The sequence below is a fragment of the Carassius carassius genome, chromosome 3 (assembly GCF_963082965.1).
Source record: "Carassius carassius chromosome 3, fCarCar2.1, whole genome shotgun sequence".
Lineage (NCBI taxonomy): Eukaryota > Metazoa > Chordata > Actinopteri > Cypriniformes > Cyprinidae > Carassius > Carassius carassius.
In genome coordinates this window covers 33,797,095-33,816,963 of record NC_081757.1, presented here as the reverse complement: position 1 = coordinate 33,816,963, position 19,869 = coordinate 33,797,095, and the positions used below count along the sequence as shown (strand labels likewise).

General features: G+C 37.3%; 2 protein-coding genes and 1 long non-coding RNA gene across 9 annotated transcripts in view; 2 read left to right on the top strand and 1 right to left on the bottom strand.

The window, feature by feature from the left end:
* Positions 1-19,869, bottom strand: part of LOC132124973 (collagen alpha-1(XXV) chain) — a 712,477-nt gene that overhangs the window by 109,994 nt on the left and 582,614 nt on the right. For all 7 annotated transcript variants that reach the window (XR_009426824.1, XR_009426827.1, XM_059536150.1 and 4 more), the window contains 3 exons: positions 1,173-1,217; positions 997-1,041; positions 22-99 (listed from right to left, as the gene is read on the bottom strand). Coding sequence is in view for 5 of the 7 variants with exons in the window: in XM_059536150.1 (XP_059392133.1) it covers positions 22-99; positions 997-1,041; positions 1,173-1,217 (168 nt within the window). In the remaining 2 variants the exon portion in view is untranslated. The remainder of the gene's footprint in view (positions 1-21; positions 100-996; positions 1,042-1,172; positions 1,218-19,869) is intronic.
* LOC132114993 (uncharacterized) lies at positions 8,702-18,009 on the top strand. Its single transcript, XR_009425389.1, has 3 exons — positions 8,702-8,868; positions 17,775-17,832; positions 17,950-18,009. It is a non-coding gene; the product is annotated as an uncharacterized LOC132114993 (long non-coding RNA).
* LOC132128153 (uncharacterized) lies at positions 12,789-16,405 on the top strand. The gene is made up of 5 exons (XM_059540161.1): positions 12,789-12,824; positions 14,038-14,991; positions 15,142-15,300; positions 15,415-15,507; positions 16,304-16,405. The coding sequence occupies exons 1-5, from the start codon at positions 12,789-12,791 to the stop codon at positions 16,403-16,405; spliced, it is 1,344 nt and encodes a 447-aa protein (XP_059396144.1).

Below are 19,869 nucleotides of genomic sequence, written 5' to 3'. Positions count from 1 at the left end.
ATATGATATGATTCCACTAACCTGAAGAGCCTCTTTGATGTTTCCATTGTAGTCTATGATTTCAGTTGTACCCTGGTCACCTTTCTCCCCAGGTGGCCCCTGTAACAATATATTCATTATGTGGGTAAATATAAATTTCAGCATTGTTTTCCAGCAACTCCTGTTAGGGCTGCACGATATTGGGAAAAAATGACATTGCGATATTTTATTTTTCTGCGATATATATTGCGATATGAAATCTAATCAAATTTTTTCTTACAAACAAAAATGGGGTGAGCACACTTACATTCTCATTTTAAATGATTTAAACATCGACACCATCGTCAATTGATTAATATGCGCGAGGGACAGAGAGCAAGACAGCGCTCCTGTTGTTCTCTCTCTCTCTCTCTCTCTCTCTCTCTCTCTCTCTCTCTCTCGCGCGCTCTCTGCGAATCACATTCGTCAAGGGCCGGGGAGCAGCTGGCCCGTACAGTTAATGAATAACGGATCAACTACGACAGCCTACATCGCACATCCTGCGATGTGACTATCGTGGATTCGTACATCGCAATATTGAGGCTTAAACGACACATCGTGCAGCCCTAATTCCTGTTATGATTCAGAGTGAGAAACGGTTTCAAACAATTCAGTGCATGCAGGGAACTGAACAAATTATTCCACTGATTTGCCAACCAATTTAGACTGTTTTGCCTATTGTTTGATCAAGGCTTGAACGAAATTGTCAGAGTAGTGTCAGTGTATCTTGTCTGCTTATTTACTGTCTGCTTATTTACCAGCTGTTTCACAACCTTATGCCCTGTATTTGTGAACGATCAATAAATATTTTTCGTTCTGGTTTCATTCTTTCAAGTACAAACTTAACCAAATTACATCACCACAAAAAAACAACAACAACAACACAGCAATAAAATGTGTAAGAATAAAGCTAATGTACAGACCAGTGTAACATTTGCTAGTCAGAGTTGTCAAAAAATAATTTTAAACTTTACTCACTTGTGATCCTGTTGGGCCTGCATCACCTTTGTCTCCTAAATCTCCCTGTAAAGGACCAATATTATATTTTAGTATTTTGAGAAAGTAATAATATCAGCTGTTTGTTGAACTAATATGTAATCATTTTATTGATAAATTTTCAAGTGCATGTGGGTTACAAAAGAATAAGCGCTGACCTTTGAACCTTTCAGGCCTGGTGCTCCTGGTTCCCCCTGCTCTCCCTTATAATTATTTGAAAACAGTTAATAGACTTATCAACACATTCAGAAGCAACATGATAAAATATCAGTTGTGTGTGTGGTCATATTAATTATGGTCCATGTTACTGGTTGAGCAATAAGCTGATTAAATACTGGTGCAAAAACAAATAAATGTCTTCTTTTTTTTAAAGCTCCACTTGAGAATTACAGAGATGGTAATATAACATCATATAACATTTAAGACTTTGATTTATATATATACATATATTTATATATATTACATATGTATATTTATGTATATATATATATATATATGAAAATAAAGAAAACTCTTTGAATGACAAGGTGTGTCCAAACTTCTGGTCTGTACTGTATATATATATATATATATATATATATATATATATATATATATATACAGTACAGACCAAAAGTTTGGAAACATTACTATTTTTAATGTTTTTGAAATAAGTTTCTTCTGCTCATCAAGCCTGCATTTATTTGATCAAAAATACAGAAAAAACAGTAATATTGTGAAATATTATTAAAAACTTAAAATAATAGTTTTCTATTTGAATATACTTCAAATAAAAAATAATTTATTCCTGTGATGCAAAGCTGAGTTTTCAGCATCATTACTCCAGCCTTCAGTGTCACATGTAACATCCAGTCTATCACATGATCATTTAGAAATCATTCTAATATTCTGATTTATTATGAGTGTTGGAAACAGTTCTGCTGTCTAATATATTTGATGAATAAAAGGTTAAAAAGAACTGCATTTATTAAAAAAAAAAAAAAAATTCTAATAATATATATTCTAATAATATATTTTCTTTACCATCACTTTTTATAAATTTAACACATCCTTGCTGAATAAAAGTATTGATTTTATTTAAAAAAAAGAAAAAAAAAATACTGACCCCAAATGACCAGTACTGTATATTTTTATTACAAAATATCTATATTTTAAAAACATAGCATCTTTTTTTTTTATTCATGAAAGTATCCTAAAAAAGTATCACATGTTCTGAAAAAATATTAAGCAGCAGAACTGTTTCCAAATTTGATAATGAATCATCATATTAGAATGATTTCATAAGGATCATGTGATAATGATCCTAAAAAAATCAGCTTTGCATCACAGAAATAAATGATAATTTAAAGTATAATAAATTTAAAAACAATTATTTTAAATTGTAATAATATATCACAATATTACATTTTTTTCTGTATTTTTGATCAAATAAATGCAGGCTTGATGAGCAGAAGAAACTTCTTTCAAAAACATTAAAAATAGTAATGTTTCCAAACTTTTGGTCTGTACTGTTGTCACGGTTCATGAATTCACTCTCTCTCTTTTGTCTAGTGTGCTGTTGTGTGTGTGTGTGGGCGTGGTCACTGATCAGCGATGATCAGCAGCGCCAGCTGGGTTCAATTGTTTGTCCCTATATGAGTTCAGTAACTGGTGTTTCATGTTGTCAGATCGTTGTTTTCTCCCCGGTGTGCTCCCGTGCTGTTCCTGTGTCCTTGTTCCTGCCTAGTCTTCCTGTCTTCGTCGTTCGTTCCTGGATCGTCACGCAACACTGGATTACAGCTACTTCACGTGGATTACTCACTCACCGGGATTCAAGGGATCGTCACTGGATCGAGCACCACCACCAGTTGTCCACCGAAGTCCCTGCGTCATCTGACCATCAGCCTTGTGTCCGCCCGCCTGTATCTCCTGTGATCGTGCTCATTATCCTGACCTTCTTGCTGTTTGTCAATAAATACGCCTTGCGTTTACATCCTGTGTCTGTCATACGTTACAGAACGATCTGACCATTATGGATGTAGCAGGCGCTTCTACATGGGACAAGTTTGTGGCTCGAAGTATCGCTAGAATGGACTCTCAGGAGGAAAACATCTCCCTCACAGGGAGGGCGGTCCAAGCGCTTGTGACGCAGGTGTCCGAGCTCACCCAGCAGATACAACAGCTCCGAGTCTCCACTGCGCCACCCACACCGCTGACTCCACCCCCTCTTCCAGAGCCGCAGCCGCGGCGCGAACCGAGACTACCGACACCCGAAGGTTATTCAGGTGAACCAGAGTTTTGCAGAGCTTTTCTGACCCGATGTTCTATGCACTTTGCATTACAGCCTCAGACGTTCAACCAAGAGCGATCCAAGGTTGCGTTTTGTGTTGACGCTACTCTCCGGCCGGGCGGCTCTCTGGGGAACGGTGGTGTGGGAGAATCAAGACCCATGCTGCGCCTCGTTCCAGGCACTCTCCAAGGAGATGAGGAGGGTTTTCGATCGGGCGGTGGCGGGTAGGGAGGCGGCCAGACTACTCGCCGATCTTCGCCAAGGTCACGGTTCGGTGTCGGAGTATTCCATCCAGTTCCGCACCCTGGCTGCAGAGTGCCGATGGAACGAGGAGGCACAGTGGGACAGATTCCTGCATGGGTTGGCTGACCGTATCCAGAGAGAGCTTTACATGCTGGACCTTCCTGCTAGTCTCAATGGGCTCATCGAATTAGCTCTTCGAGTAGATGCTCGGCTAAACAGAATGGGCCGTTTCCAACAAGATCATCCAGTTCGCGGCATGGAGAACCGACGTTCTGAATTCCCGGATACGGTCAGCCCCTCTTACGATCCGGAACCCATGCAGGTGGGTAGAGCTCGGCTTTCCCAGGAGGAGAAGGAACGGCGGAGATCCCATGGACTGTGCCTTTACTGCGGGAGGGCGGGCCACTTCATCCACTCATGCCCGTTAAAAGACCAAGCCTGGTAGTGACTATGAGGCTACTATCGGGCGGGATCTCCACCGGGAAGACCTCATCCTCCACATCATCATCTACTCTCCTTCCGGTAAGACTAAGGTGGGCAACCAACACTCACGACACCCAGGCTTTATTGGATTCAGGGGCCGAAGGTAATTTTATGGATATTGAACTGGCTAACCATCTCCACATTTCCACCACCCCTCTCACATACACGATCACTGTCAATGCTCTCAATGGACAACAGCTCTCCAACATTACACATGCCTCTGAACCCATCACTCTCATCACGTCTGGCAACCACACTGAGACTATAACATTCCTCCTCATAAGCTCACCCCTGACACCCATCGTACTTGGTCATCCTTGGTTCACACAACACAATCCCAGAGTCGATTGGGGGCACAAAACCATTTCTATGTGGAGTAATAAGTGTCATGAGTCATGTCTGGTGTCTGCGTGTTCGTCTGTACCTGTGTCTGTTTTCCAGAAGGAGATGGTGAATTTATCTAACGTGCCCGAAGAGTACCAGGACCTGAGAGAAGTGTTCAGTAAGTCTCGTGCTGCTTCTCTTCCTCCACATCGTCCCTATGACTGTGCTATAGACTTAGTACCAGGTGGGTCTCCGCCCAAAGGCAAGTTATATTCATTTTCTGTTCAAGAGAGGGAGGCTATGGAGAAATATATTTCTGAATCTCTAGCATCCAAATTCATTAGACCTTCCTCATCTCCAGCGGGGGCGGGGTTCTTTTTTGTGGGGAAGAAGGATGGGTCTCTGCGACCGTGATGATTGCTAATAATTTTTTACTGATTTTTAATTTTTACTAATTTTAATGTGTATTTATATTTTTCACAAAACCTTCAAGTCATATATCACAAGGCATTCATTGTCAGGAATTTTACTTTGTAGTTTATTTCATTGTGTGACAATCACAGATCGAGTAAATTTCAATAGAATCACAATGTGAATTAGATACCTCTGAGGAAACATTCAGCTGCGTCACATTCCTATTTGCACGATTGCTTCAGTCAGCTGCAAACAGCCTAAAACTCTTATACTTTTAGATTAGGATAAGTTCTTTGAAACGATACCATTTTCACATTTCTTTGTGTTCGCATTGGTGAGAAATCCACTGTTTTATCGCAGGAGCACAACAGAAGCGCAACTGAGGAAAGAATAATCTATTTTGTCAAACACGCACTCTCCAAATTATAGCAGCTCCGACCAGCGGCTCTTGTGTTCTACAACTCTGGGCCGCTCAGTGGGCAGGAGAAGGTCAGATTACACGCCCCTCAAGCGCTCCAGCCCAGGAGCGTAGATCACGGAAATTCGTCCCCCGCACTTTTTCGGGCAAGTGTGTTCGTATAGAGGTTTTCAAGAGCTGGTGTGAATAAATATAGATTTAAACTCAAAGAGACAGGATAGTCTGCGCATGACCTGATGCTTTTTTTCGGACCGAAAAGGAGCGGTAAACTCTCCTGCAGTGTGTTTCATTCATACTCAAAGCTGGAGGCGCTCTCGTATGGAGTCAATTTAACGACTTATATATAAGCAAAAAAATTTTGCAAACGAAAATTAAAGTACTGAGGAAAATAAATTAGCTTTTTGCAAAAAAAAATTAAGAATTGCAAAACATAAATGAAACCGCACGAAAGCAATGATTTTGCAATACATATTTTCCATGGTCATATCTATTAATTTATTTGCAACGCTGCTTTTATTTTGCTTGTCAATCTAGTTTGAGTTTGCGATACCATTTTTCCTTTGCGCTTCATTTTTCTGCACGTCTCTCTTTGTGGCACTGTTTTGACATGGGGGCAGAGTCAAGGGACGGGGGTGTGTACAACATGCCTCCCTTGAAGTGACGTCATCGGCCCGAGACGCAGCTCACTGATCCAGGTCCAGTCATGATGAGCAGAGACTTTCGAGTGGATCATTTCTTTTTATTCAGTAGCATTAAAATATTCATGATTTATTAATTAAAATTAAATTTGTTTAATTTGTAAAATTAAAGCCGCGAGAGGGCACTCTATGCTGCTCAGTGCTCTTGTAGTCTACACTGAAAACATAGAGCGCCCTCTCGCGGCTGGAGACGGTAATGTTTTCTCATGGTTCTTGGTTCTAAATAAATGTGATTTACAGTAGGTGGCCAGCCTAATTGGGCTTTACCACCGCGCGTATCGCCACCTCGATGCCGCGGCGGTAACTGTAATTCAGTCACGTGTTAAAATCATTCGCGAAACTACTGCCAGGTGGCGCAAAGGGACGCATTGCGAAATGAATGTAATTGTAAAATGAGATAAAAGAAGGAAGTAAAACAACAATAACATTATGATATAACATTGTAACATTAAAAAAAACATAAAAAATTTACAATTTGTTAATTTTTAAAATGTAGGATAGTCTTAGGCTACAGTCTACTAAACAAAAATTTAAACCTTAAAAACCTTTACACAAAGGATCATTTCGGTACAAGGCTTTCGGTACGGTGCACGTGTGTACCGAATGACCGAATGCAATATTTTGTTTGCGGAACATATACATTTTCGTGTTTCCAAACGAACATATTAAGTGGCGGAAGTCTTCGCGTTCAGCTCAAATCCCGCCCTGCAGCTGATTCTAAGGCCGGTGACACACTAGCTGCGTGGCGAGGCATTTCTGCTGTTTGTCAGTTGCGTGACACCTGCTTCACGTTTTCTGTGTCTTTACACACCAGAATCGTGCCTGACGCGGTGCTGGCGCGCTGCTGCTACTGTAGGTGACATAGAAGGAGACCGCCGACAGACCAGGATCTTGTCTTCATGACAACAATATCTATACTTCATGTTTAGCATAAATATAAAGCCTACTGATAAAGGACACCGTCAACAGTATTGACGGCAAAATAGACTATGTTTGACAGGTGCAAAATGCCAGTGTGTCACCGGCCTAAGGTTTTCAAAAGGCATCACGAGAGTGTGAACATCACTACAACTAGGAAAAAAACGATTGTAATTCAAACGCAGCTCCCATCGGCATTTAAACAGACCTTTGCTCTTAATTCCGATCGGTCCAACGCAATAACGAAATCTGATCAGGTCTAAAAACTGAAACTGTTGATGCTGCACTTCACACTTTGGAAAAGTTATATATATATATATATATATATATATATATATTTATTATTTTTTTTTTTAAATATGAGCAGGCCTACATGCTGGGATTGGTAATGCTGCACTGTAATCATAGTTATTTATTTATATTTTTCATTATATTTTATTATATGATATTGGTTTGAGACTGAAGGTATTTTATTTAGTGGAGAACTTTGCAGCAGTATTTTATTTCTTATTCTTTTTTTATTTTATATATATTATATTAAAAAGTATTTAAAAAAATACAAATTGTAAAAAAATTGTTAAAAAAAGTTTATAGTAATAAACAACCTGCAGTTTAATGTTTGCATTTCTTTCCCTTACTGTACCGAAAATGAACCGAACCGTGACTTTAAAACCGAGGTACATACCGAATGATTTTTGCGTACCGTTACACCCCTAATATATAATATATATATGTATATGTTACAGGTTCCAGTCAGTCGGGAAGACTGTAAGCAGTAATCAACCTGACATTAAATGACAGAGAGAGAGACAATTAGTTGTTTCCTTAATGGTCCTCTTTGTTGTCTTTTAATACACATAACGTAGACTAACCATGTTCCGTACAAAACGATGTTCCGTACAGGTGACGTTTTAGCACCGATTGCAGAATAAATAATTACAGTTCGTACATAAACTATATATCTGTGTCATCCTTATGTTTCTCTCTTTCACCTCCGATCTAAACAGAGACCCATCCGCTGTTTGTTTCAGTAAGATTTGTGTAAGTTTGCTCGTTGCACCCACCGCACTTGAAAATGGACGTTGGGGAAGGTTACTTCAAAACTTCAGCTTGGGAGGGAAGACAACTAGAGCAGCGAAAATGTACATTTCTATTCCACTTATGTTTCCCACAGTACTACAGCCTTTATTAAATGAATATTATTAATATTATGTTATCACAAATTGTTAGATATATTACCTTTTGCTTAATAAATGCTTTGAAATGGGAATGTTTAAGCATCGATTGCGGGCGATGACCACTTAGCGTCACCCTTACCTGAGATAGGCAGCAGAGATCTCTTACTTTATGAAGTTTTCACATTGGTTAACCTTTTTTTATTATTAATCAGTGCAAATTATTTGCCATTGATGATTTTCACTAACCTTTCACATGGTTCATGCTTAACTCATGTCATAATCAATATCACGACACAATCATGCCTAACTCGCATGCGCCCTTTATTAAAGCAGCAATTAACTTGAATTTTAATCAAATAAAAAGGTACTAATCTTTGATATTCATTGAAATTATGTTTTCTTGCAGTTAAAATAAATAAACGGTTCACTTTTGATCAGTTAAATGTCAATTTTTGCCGATAAAATCAAGTTATGAGCGCTGTACGGAACACCATTATAAGCCTGTACGGAACACCGTTAACCCCTATCATCTTCCATATACTGGTGGAGGTCGTACTTTTCTCCAGTTTTCTCAAAAACTATTGGTCCTAAAGACATCAACCAAAGTGTAGACTGTATAATAGGTATTCCCCCGGAGAATGAGCACACAAGCATGCTTGTCTGTTTTTCAACACCGGAGGAGTGGTCACTGGCATGCGGTGAATAGCGAAAAGTTTATGGAACATGGTTAGTCTACGTCAGAGCCATATAGAGAGAGAGTTGCGACAACTCCATTGACTCCAATGGAACGCTTTTTTTACAGCAATGGCGGCTCGTGGAGCCTCTCAATAGTTCCCGGAAGTAGCAGCAAATCGATGCCGCGCCGTAGAGATGCAGCAGAACAAACCGTTTGCGACGCACTTTTAAAAGGTAGGACGTTTAAATAATACGATTGTAAATTATTAGTACATCTTAATAACAATAAACTGTAAGTTAAAACCTTCTAGTAGATTATAACATATTAAATGAGTAGATTTAAGGGATGTTATCAGATAACAGATAACAGATTAGGCTATGATTGTAGCTGAATAAAGTTAGTAACAAACACCCTATTAATTGTAAAATCTGTTCTCTTAATTCAGTTTTATCCATGTTTGGAATTAGAGAAAAGGAGTCTAAACATTTTTTTTTTTTGCTGGGTGGGGAAAGTTAGCTAACGTTACACACTGTAAAAAGTAATTGCTGATTCTACTTAAGAAAAACTAGTGAATTTAACTTACTTTGTAAAATTTGTTGAATTAACTTGATTAGACTGTGTACTGTGAACTTAGGTAGTTAAACTAAACGGATCTAGTACAATGTACTTATGATTGTTAAGTGTATTGTACTAAAGGCATGTTCATGCTGTTGCAAATTTCTGGAGCACAGAATGTGCATAGTAGTAATAATAATAATAATGATGAATAATAATGAATTTTTTTTTTAGTAAATGCCCTACAATTATTTATATTATATATATATATATATATATATATATATATATATATATATATATATATATATATATATATATATATATTATTTTTTTAGTAAATGCCCTACAATTATTTATATATATATATATATATATATATATATATATATACACACACACACACACACACGTGTGGGTGTGTATGCATTTATTTATAGGTTCTGAATCTCTTTTTCCTTCGCTATATAAAATAACTGGGAAGATTAAAGCTTATTTGCAAGCCCATCAGCTGCTGCTGCTTCACAGTCTATTATATTTTTATTTATAGAGCTTGATATAGTTACAGGCCGTTGGGTAAGTTTCAGCATAAGACAAAACTACTCTTCTAATCAGCTACTTTAATTTCTTAAATGCATTTTCGAATCGCGCATGCGCAATGGGACGGTTTGTGTTAAGAAGACGACGAAGAAGAAGAACTTCAGCTCGTGTTCGGGATGAGGCAGCAAAACTAGGTATGCTCTTGAACAACCATTTATAAACCTTGATGTCATTGTATTGCGTATAAACACACACACACTCACACGTGTGCGTGTGCATGCATTTATTTATAGATTCTGAACCTTTTTTCCTTCGCGCCATAAAATAACTGGGAAGATTAAAGCTTATTTGCAAGCCCATCAACTGCTGCTGCTTCACAGTCTATTATATTTTTTATTAACAGAGCTTGATATAGTTACTGGCCGTTGGGTAAGTTTCAGCATAAGACAAAACAACTCTTCTAATAGTCTACTTTAATTTCTTAAATGCATTTTCGTCTCGCGCATGCGCAATGGGATGGTGTGTGTTTGAAGACGACGTCGACGAAGAATTTAAGCTTGTGTTCGGGATGAGGCAGTAAAGTTAGGTATGCTCTTGAATAAATACTTATAAATCTTAATGCATTTCGTATAAAAACTCAAATTTAATTTGCTCATTGTACAGTAAGAGGAAAAGGCACACTAAAGTAGATTTATGTCGAATGAGACCAGTGGCTTTTACTAGTTTGCAAAAATCGTTTTTTACTGAACACTGTTTTTATGTAACGTTACAGTTTATAAGCTGTTTTAATCTGTAATAAGTTCGGGGTTTATTAAGATGTAAAAACCTGTGCGGCCTTAACGAAACAATTTTCTAGAACGTTCGATGCTCACGTGTCGTTCACATGGAAATTAACAACACGATAAATTAAGATGGCGTAACTAACAAGCAATTACTACCTTATTTTGTCTTTATTTTGTGTATGCTTATTTTTGTGACTTAAATTCATGCAGTGGACGTGCAAGTTCTGCTTGTTTTCGTGTGAAAAGAGGGCTCCGCTGTTGAAACACTACATATTAAAACATGGAAGCTACTCTAGAAGTACTCCGATTCCATGTCTCTACACAGATTGTCTTTGATTTTTTTTGTTAAGTGCACCTTTAGTGCATTAAATGATTTAAATGAACATTTCACATCAAGCACATGGTAGCCAATCCAGTCCATGTGATAACATCCCTTTGATATTTAACTGCCCACTTTGCAGTTTTGAGGAGTCCTGCACAAAGTAAATTTTTTTTTTTCTCATTTACGGCAGCATCTAAAAAATCATGAAACGGTGCAGTGTCCATACAACAATTGCAATTTTGAGAGCAATGTCTACTCTACATTTAATTCACATATATGTAGAGATCATGGAGCACATGATCAAAGACAATTGAAATCTGAGGTTCTCTTGCACATTGCTTCTCACAGTGTAGATAATGTACAACAAGAAAAACCTCTGAGCCCTGATCCTGTAGATGAACATTTGGAGGAAAATGATATAGAAAATGAAAACCTTGATCAATTACATCATCAATTGGAGCACAATTTAGCCTCACTATTTCTCAAAATGCAGGCAATTTTGCATGTTTCTGATTCGGCTGCACAGGAAATAATTCAACAAATAAAGCAAATTTTACTTTTTTCAGAACCCCTTGTCTATCATGCAATTCAGCAAATTCTCCTTGAACATGGACTGAGTGGCTGTGATTCATTAGTGAGAAAAATTGTGAATGCAGTAAAAGAAAGTAACCCAATCTTGACAATGACCAAAGATGGCGAGCCTCTTTCCACAATAAGCAGAAGAGCGTCATATTCAGTCTCTTATGTGCCAATTCTGCAAATGTTGCAGAAAATTCTAAACAGGCCTGACATTCTAGATAGGGTCCTTTGCAATGATTGATCAGTTAATGAATTCAAGACTTACCGAGATGGCACCCACTATCAAGAAAATGACTTTTTCAACACTGAGACCTTCAGGATTGTTCTGGGTCTTTATGTTGATGAATTTGAGCTGGCCAATCCCCTTGGCACTTCTAGAAAAAAACACAAAATGTTCGCTCTCTATTGGGTTCTAGCTAATCTTCCCTCAAAAGATCGTTCATTACTTCAGTCAATTCAGCTAGCAATTTTATGCAGAGCTACTGCAGTAAAACAACATGGTTACACAGACATCTTGCGCCCACTTGTTCAGGACCTTGAAACTCTTGAAAAGCATGGTGTATACATTGAACAGTTAGGAGAATGTGTGAAAGGAAGTGTACTTTTTGTGTCATCCGATAATCTAGGTGCTCATTCTTTTGCAGGACTACAGGAGAGTTTCACTGTTGAGCACCCTTGTCGGTTCTGCTTAGCAACGAGGAGTGAAATCCAGGAGAAGGAGGTCCGGTCGGAAGCATTTGAACTGAGAACCAAGCAGGAGCATGACAGGCATGTGGCTGAAGTGTTACACGATGCGAGTTTGCTAAAGCAATATGGTGTAAAAGGTGGCTGTGTTTTAAGTGAAAGGTTGGAACATTTTCACACAGTTGGTGGTTTTCCACCTGACCTAATGCACGACCTTATGGAGGGTGTCATCCCTATTGAAATGTCCTTGTGCATTAATGATTTGGTCTCAAGGAAATTAATCTCTCTTGAATCCCTGAATCAAGCTATCAAGCAGTTTCCTTACAAATTCTCAGACAAAGTTGATCAGCCTCAAATCATCCCAGGCACATTTGCCTCAAAAGGTACCATTGGGGGTAATGCACATGAGAATTGGGCGCTTATTAGACTTCTGCCCCTCATGGTTGGCTTTGATATCCCTGAGAATGATAAAACATGGGAAATTGTGTTGCTTCTGAAAGATATGTTAGAAATGACATTGACATTCAAGTTCACTTAGGATTCTCTTGATTTTCTTGATGCAAAGATCTCAGAACACAGACATTTGCTTTTAACAGTCTTTCCTCATTTCAAATTGCGCCCTAAACACCACTATATTGAGCACTATCCGCAGCTCATAAGAACATATGGGCCACTAAGAGATATGTGGACGATGCGATTTGAGGGAAAACATAAAGTGTTCAAGCAGGTAATCCGTGACACCAAAAACTTTAAAAATGTTCCACAAACTTTGGCTGTTCGCCATCAAAGACTGCTGGCTTACTACATTGACTCCCCCTCCTTTCTTAAGCCACCCATACAGACAGATAAGATGATGGGTACTTTGATGTCAACTTTCCCTCAGAACATTCAGGAATTCCTGAGAGACAAATATGCAGTTCAGAACACTGTCCTCGCAGCATCATCTGTGAGCATTGATGGAATCAAGTATAATCCAGATATGGTTGTATCTGTTGGTACTTGCTCAGGACTACCTGATTTCAGACAGATTTTCAAAATTCTTGTCATCAACAGTGATGTTGTTTGTGTGTAAAGATCTGACATGTTGGTACATTGAGCACCTGCGTTCTTTTGAACTGTGCAGTCCTGTGCTATCACTGTCAATTACCAAACCCTCGGATCTAAATGACCCATTTCCTTTGCCAGCCTATACACTTCGGGGCAGGACCTATGTTACGCTCAAACATTATATCATATGCTGAATGAATGACAACTCAGGTTTTAAAGGGACTTCAGAAATTCTGCAAATTATCATTTAGTCTCATTCGTATTCTGTAGACAAAAATTATTATTTTTGAAAAGATTTCTGACTGCTCTTGTCTATGTCAGAAGATCGCAGGCATAGCTTCAGGAGCACACAAAATCATACACAATTTCATTAAACTAGGTGTTCAAATAGTATATCAATAGGTTTGGTGAGAAACAAACTGAAATGTTATTTATTATTTTCTTTAAATTGTCACATCCTGCATGTACTCGAGAGAGCAGCGGTTAGCTTAAATGCTGTCCTGTGTGAAGGGTTTCTCCTTTGCACAGTATATTTTGTTCAAGATTTATAAATAATTTGAAAGAAAAAAAAAATATATCAATCTTGAACAAATTCTCCTGTGCAAATGAGCAGCCCTTCACACAGTATAGCACACACAGGATATATACAGTTAAATGGATTATATATTGAAGTTCATTTCTCAACAAACCCATCCATTTATGCCTTAAATGCTTGAACTGTATTGCACAAGTCACATGAAATTATGAATGCCTCTGTGTACATTACATTTTAAACAAGGATGAGTGAAACTTTTTGAATCATATTTTTGCAAAGGATGGGTTTAGAATGATGAAATTGGGGTGAGCTGTCCCTTTAATTTAAGAAAACTAACTCAATTCTTTAACCTTTGTAGAGAGACCAAGTATGGAGACAACAACTGTACTCCCGAGTTATAATTTGTGACAACGACATCCGAAAAATTGTACTTCCTGTGAAACCACAGACGGTTGACTCGCTGTTGGAACAACTTGAAGAAAAGCTGGGACTTCAGTACAAGTTCGCACTTCAGTTTGAGGATCCAGACTTCAACAATTCCCTCGTGAATCTTACCAACATTGCTGACTTGCCAGATAAGCCTACACTGAAGATTGTCTCCCTTGTGACGTCACCAACCCCTAGCACAGCTGACACTGAAGTCCTATCTGTGGCTTCTGATCATCCACGTCATTGTCTACGGACTGCATGGCCAGAAACTTTCGAGATCCCTACTTTTCCTGTTGACGTTGAGTATAGATTACGTCAGGGAAATCTACAGTACATGCGAGATCAAACATACCTACAATTGTCAGGAGAGCTTAAGCATGAGATTCTCGAAAAACTCTCAGAAACTATATACAGTTACAAAGCTTACCCAGATAAGGAAGACTTTGAGGCTGTTGCTACTGCTTTGATAAAAAAACACCCTTGCCTTACCCAACCTGGCTCATCAATGGGGTGGAATGGGTGGTATGATAGCCTTAGGTGGAAAATGGGCAATTACCGCTCAAAACTGCGTCGAGCTGGATGCTTGGAGGTATCCATAAATGGTGGGAAAAGAAGAGGACTGCAGCCTCAGAGAAACATCAAAAGACCCAAGAGGTTTGAAATCAATTTTCTACCGAACTTCCCTGATGGTGAAGATGAAGCCAGCATGGAGTCCAAAAGGAAAGAGATGGTGGAAGAAATGAAGAAACGTCGTCTTAACGTTGCACTGATAGCCCGGAACATGAATTCTACATTTGCCTTGCGTAGAAAAGAATTGATAGAGAAGGAGCCTGCTGTGAAGAATACAGTGGAAAGGTGGCCAGCCCTCTTCACACAGAGTCAGGTGAGTCTTAATTGTTTTCCTATATCATTTCATCTTGAACATTTTCAAAGCAAATTTATCATTAACCAGTTTTGGTGTTAATTCATACTTGGACATTTCAGTGAAAAGTGATTGCTTAATGTCAGTTTGTCCTACTTCTTTTTTTTTTAGATCATGGCAGAGTTTAATCGTATATCTGGCAAAAACCTGCAAACTGAATTCTTTCAAGAACTGGACAGATTTACTCCACGTTTCATCGATATCTTCAGGGCTAAAGGTGGAGACATTGGTTCCAAACTTAAGAAGATTCTGCAGCAGGTTGAAAATGACGTAAGCTCCTCGACTTATTACAATTCTTTTTCGAAAGCAAAACAAATGTTGCTTTTGCTGTTGTTTTTTGCTCCGTGTAAGCGCTATTCAATATACATTTTTATAACTTTGCAGAAATCGAACATCAATGCGGGACGAACAGCCGTTCTTCACGGCCTACCACTCCTCCTCGGAGAGGACCCCTCCGATTTTTACAAGACATGTTTTGTAAGTATTTTCTTCTCTGATGATTCTTATTTAACAGGCAAACTGTTCTTCAAACAGTTTTGATATCTAGAAAGAAGAGTTATGAAGGCAAGAAAAACAGTCAGGATACTGAAACAAAGAAAGGGATAGAGAAAAGAAAGTGAAAGATAAATAAAAAATGTAGGGGAAAAGACAGTATAAGAAGATACATTTTATATTGCATAAATGAATAAAAAACATTTCTAAGAAAGATAATAGATTATTTTGATAGTTTTAATTAATATAGCTGGCCTTCAGTTTGTCTTTTCATGCAGTTGTTTGATGTATGTATTCCCCCCTGCATCCACTCCTGTGTCCTGTTTGAAAAGGCCTTTACATTTAGAAATACCATGTTATTAGTTTAGTTTTACATTTTAATGAGAGTATGTGCTCTTAAAGGGATAGTTCACCGCAGAAAAAAAAGTCATTTACTTACCCTTATGTTGTTCCAAACCTGTATGAGTTTCTTTCTTCTAGCTGAACACAAAAGAAGATATTTCGAAGAATGTCAGTAATCAAACAGTTGAGAGTAGAATTTAATTGACTTCCATAGTATTTTTCCTATTATGGAAGTCAATGTCTACTCTCAACTGTCTGTTTACCAACGTTCATCAAAATATCATCTTTTCAGTTCAACAGAAGAAAGAAACTCATGCAGGTTTAGAACAACTTGAGGGTGAGTAAATGAGACTATTTTCATTTTGGTGTGAACTATCCCTTTAAAAGATGTTTTGTGGCTTTCTTTGACCTAATTTTTGTTATGTTTTCCCATTTTTAGGACCGTGATGACAATGAAGACATGTTGGACGTTGAAATAGGTATTCTGACAGTGTTTCCCGAGGACTCTGCAACTGTTGTGGCACCAAGATGCAGGGAGTAGGGTACAATCTCAATCATTTTGGAAGGTACAGTGGTTGTGGATGATCTTGAAAATCTTCCACAAGCAACGTGTCTGCTCTTTGGACTAATTTATGCTCTAAACTTAGAGTATCCTGCAGCACTGAAATGCACATTCGACTTCATACAAAGAGTGATTTTATCCCTTGGCCACAAGTCACTCAAACCTAAAATCCAATCACTGAAAAATCGCCTGTAATAGATGCAGTAATAGATCATAGCCATGATGCTAGTTTGAGTGAATAGAAGCTGTCTTTAAGAAAACTAAAGAAATTAAGTACTATTTTACAGATACTTCAGATTTTTCCAATTGTTGAAAATGAAAAAAAAAGACATTTAAGAGGATGTTTTAAAAAATTTAAAGTTTACTTGTTTGGTTTTAGAATAGTTTTAATATAAGAGAACTGTAGTAGGAAGGTGTTCTGTACTAAACTTGTAACATACTTGCAAGCTCTGCCTTTGAACACTTTGTAAAGATGTTAAAAACAAAGAAACATTGATCCTTTAATTGTCTTTTTCATTTCTTTTTTTTTTTCTTGAGTGCAGTATGTGCTTTTTTTTTTTTCTAAAATGTTGCTGGCGGGCAGTTGACGGGCATGCCTTAAGTAATGTTTTAAAATGAATACTGTTTTATAGAGCAAATAAAGTGTTCTAGTGTTGTGCCAAATCTGTTGTCTGTCTTTGCATTCTCAACTTAGAATTTTGAGTACAACTTGCTTGAGAAATTTAAGGCAATCAGTTTCCACACATTCGTCTAGTAAAATGAACAAGCCGACATGTTAGAAGAACTGTTTTGTTTAAGTTCTGCTTACAAATCTCAACTTAAATCTGTAAGTTACCTAAACTTTTGAATTTGAGTTACTTGTACTCAAGTTTTATGGTACCCTCTACAAATACACAAGTTAACTCTACAAAGTAGTAGAGAGTAGTATCAACTAAGAAATTATGACCCTTATTTACTTGAGAATTTTGAGGCAATCAGTTTCCACAGCTTTTCTAAGTAAAGTCAACTTATTACTTTTTACAGTGCATAGCCTATTAGTTCAATATTAACGTTTGACCGCGTGTGACAGCGGTAACTGGAAGTGGTAAAATGAGGTTATAAAATTTGTTTCTTATTACACGAATTAAATAATTAAATTCCTTAATAATAAAATGCACCCTTTTGATATAAATTTAGAGTGAATTGAGTTTGCAAAAACATGGGTGGAGTGTTTTTAGTCATTGTGATTCATTGACTATTACCTGTCTATATTATATAACCTATCTATATTATAATACTACTGTATTATATACTTAAACTTGTTAGTGTATAAAAGTAACATACTGTAACATTCTGTGGGTGCTGGTAGGTGGAGGATTAGTGGTGCCACTGGACTGTTCTGTGATGGAGCATCAGTGAGGATGCAGGTCAGGAGTGCTGAGGGGACCATTTTTTTTGATAGCTGCATTTTCATTCTTTATTTTTCTTAGTGCTGCCTTTGCATTTTTAAATATTTTTTCTTGTCTCTTTAATTTTTTTAATAGACCCAGGTAACTGGCTGATGGTTCACTGGAATGCTGACTGACTTGCTGCTGGCTGACTGAGTAATGTCACCTGTCCCTGTCTCTCCTCTCCTAGCCATGTCCTCTATTTCTTCACTGTCACTTTCCCTTCTCTAAGTGTCCTCATTCATTTTTTCCACAACCTTTGAAACTGATAGAGGCAGAATACATGGAATTGCTAATTTTAATCATCACTTCAAAATTAGAAATATTACTTCAACTAGTACGAGTTTGTACTTATATATGTATCACCTGAAATAATATAGCTGTAATCAGCAGCGATTTGCTGTATGTTTACAGGTCTAGGGGTGCATCGTGGACCAGGGGCACTCCTCTTTTTGACCACAAAGGTTGTCGGAATAGCACCTGGTCTCAGCCTACTCTTTAATTTTTTGGGTCATGACAAATTGGTTTTCCTCAAAATGTGCCTGCAGAGTGACTTGAGTTTAGTTTCCACACACAACTTTTTTTTTTTTTGTCTACCCACATATTAAATGCACAGTTATAGGTAACACTGACTCCCTGCAATGTCTCAGCTCCCTGGGTTTAAATAAATTTAAGTATAATTACCTAACAATTTTTTTGTTGTTGTTGTAATTTTTATTTATATTTAGATTGCTGCTGCTGACTTGATCCAACCATTATTTTCTCCTCTCCATGTCAGCGGGGAAGCAATACATTTGCACACCTTCCTGTAAACCGAGTGGAGAATCCCCATGCAGCACAGCAAACCATGGTGGAGACTATGCAAGGACAACATGAAAGAAAGGACACATACAGAATGCTATTAAATTTATTAAAATTTATTTATTAAAAATGTATTCATGAATTGCTGTAAATAGTTAATTGCATTTATTTCAATAAAAATACAAAGAAAAAGTAATCTCGTAATATATAATTACAATTTAAAATAACTGTTTTCTATTTTAAAATGTAATATACTCATGTGATGCCAAGCTGAATTTTCAGCATCATTACTTTTGAATGGAAGTGTACATGTTTGTATACAAGTATGCCTGAATATATTGTGTATATGAATAAGTACATAATTGTATTAATATATGTAATTGTAAGAATTGTAAACAATAAGCTTCATTTTAAATTTACTTAAAATGCTAATTACTGCTGCTAACAGTATAGTGCAGTGCAAGCTGAAAATCAACTGTCACCAGCCTGTCTCTGTACTATCTGAAAGTCATCAATATGACATTAGTTGACATGAGATCAGTGGAAAAAAGAACAATATGTAACGTAAAAAGGCAACCGCAAACCGTGTTTATACAACTTAACGTTAGCCTGAAATAAGTTTTTAAAATAACGGTAATTGAACACTAATCCTCAAAAATTACCTGATTTGATATTTTAAAAACAACATTGCTATAACTACATATTCATGCTACATATGTCGGTGTGTTGTATAAATATTTAAAATACATGCATTTATTGACTCCTTATTACCAGAAATCGCAGTTTTGTCACTCTACTCTATCAGTTTGAATGGCCGCCAACGCACTTCCTGGAACTATCTGAAGTCTACATGAATCACGTGACAACCAAACATTTCGAACTTCCGTTGTCGCAACTCTCTCTCTATGGCTCTGGTCTACGTTACACATTTGTATTTCAGAGTCAGTAAGACAATTTGAATCACAAAATGATTCATAAACATGTTGTTAAAAAATAATACACACTGTATAGATCAAATAAACAATAAATTAATGATAACAACCTTAACCGAATGTACAGAAATGCCCTAATTCTTACAACTGGCCTAAATTCAGGTAAGTATCTTAAGAAAACAAATCAAGTAAGTGATACATGAGTAAACTTTTCTATGACATACTGTAAGTGTCTTAAAATTATTAATAAAATAAATAATAACATATTGCTTGAACATTAAAA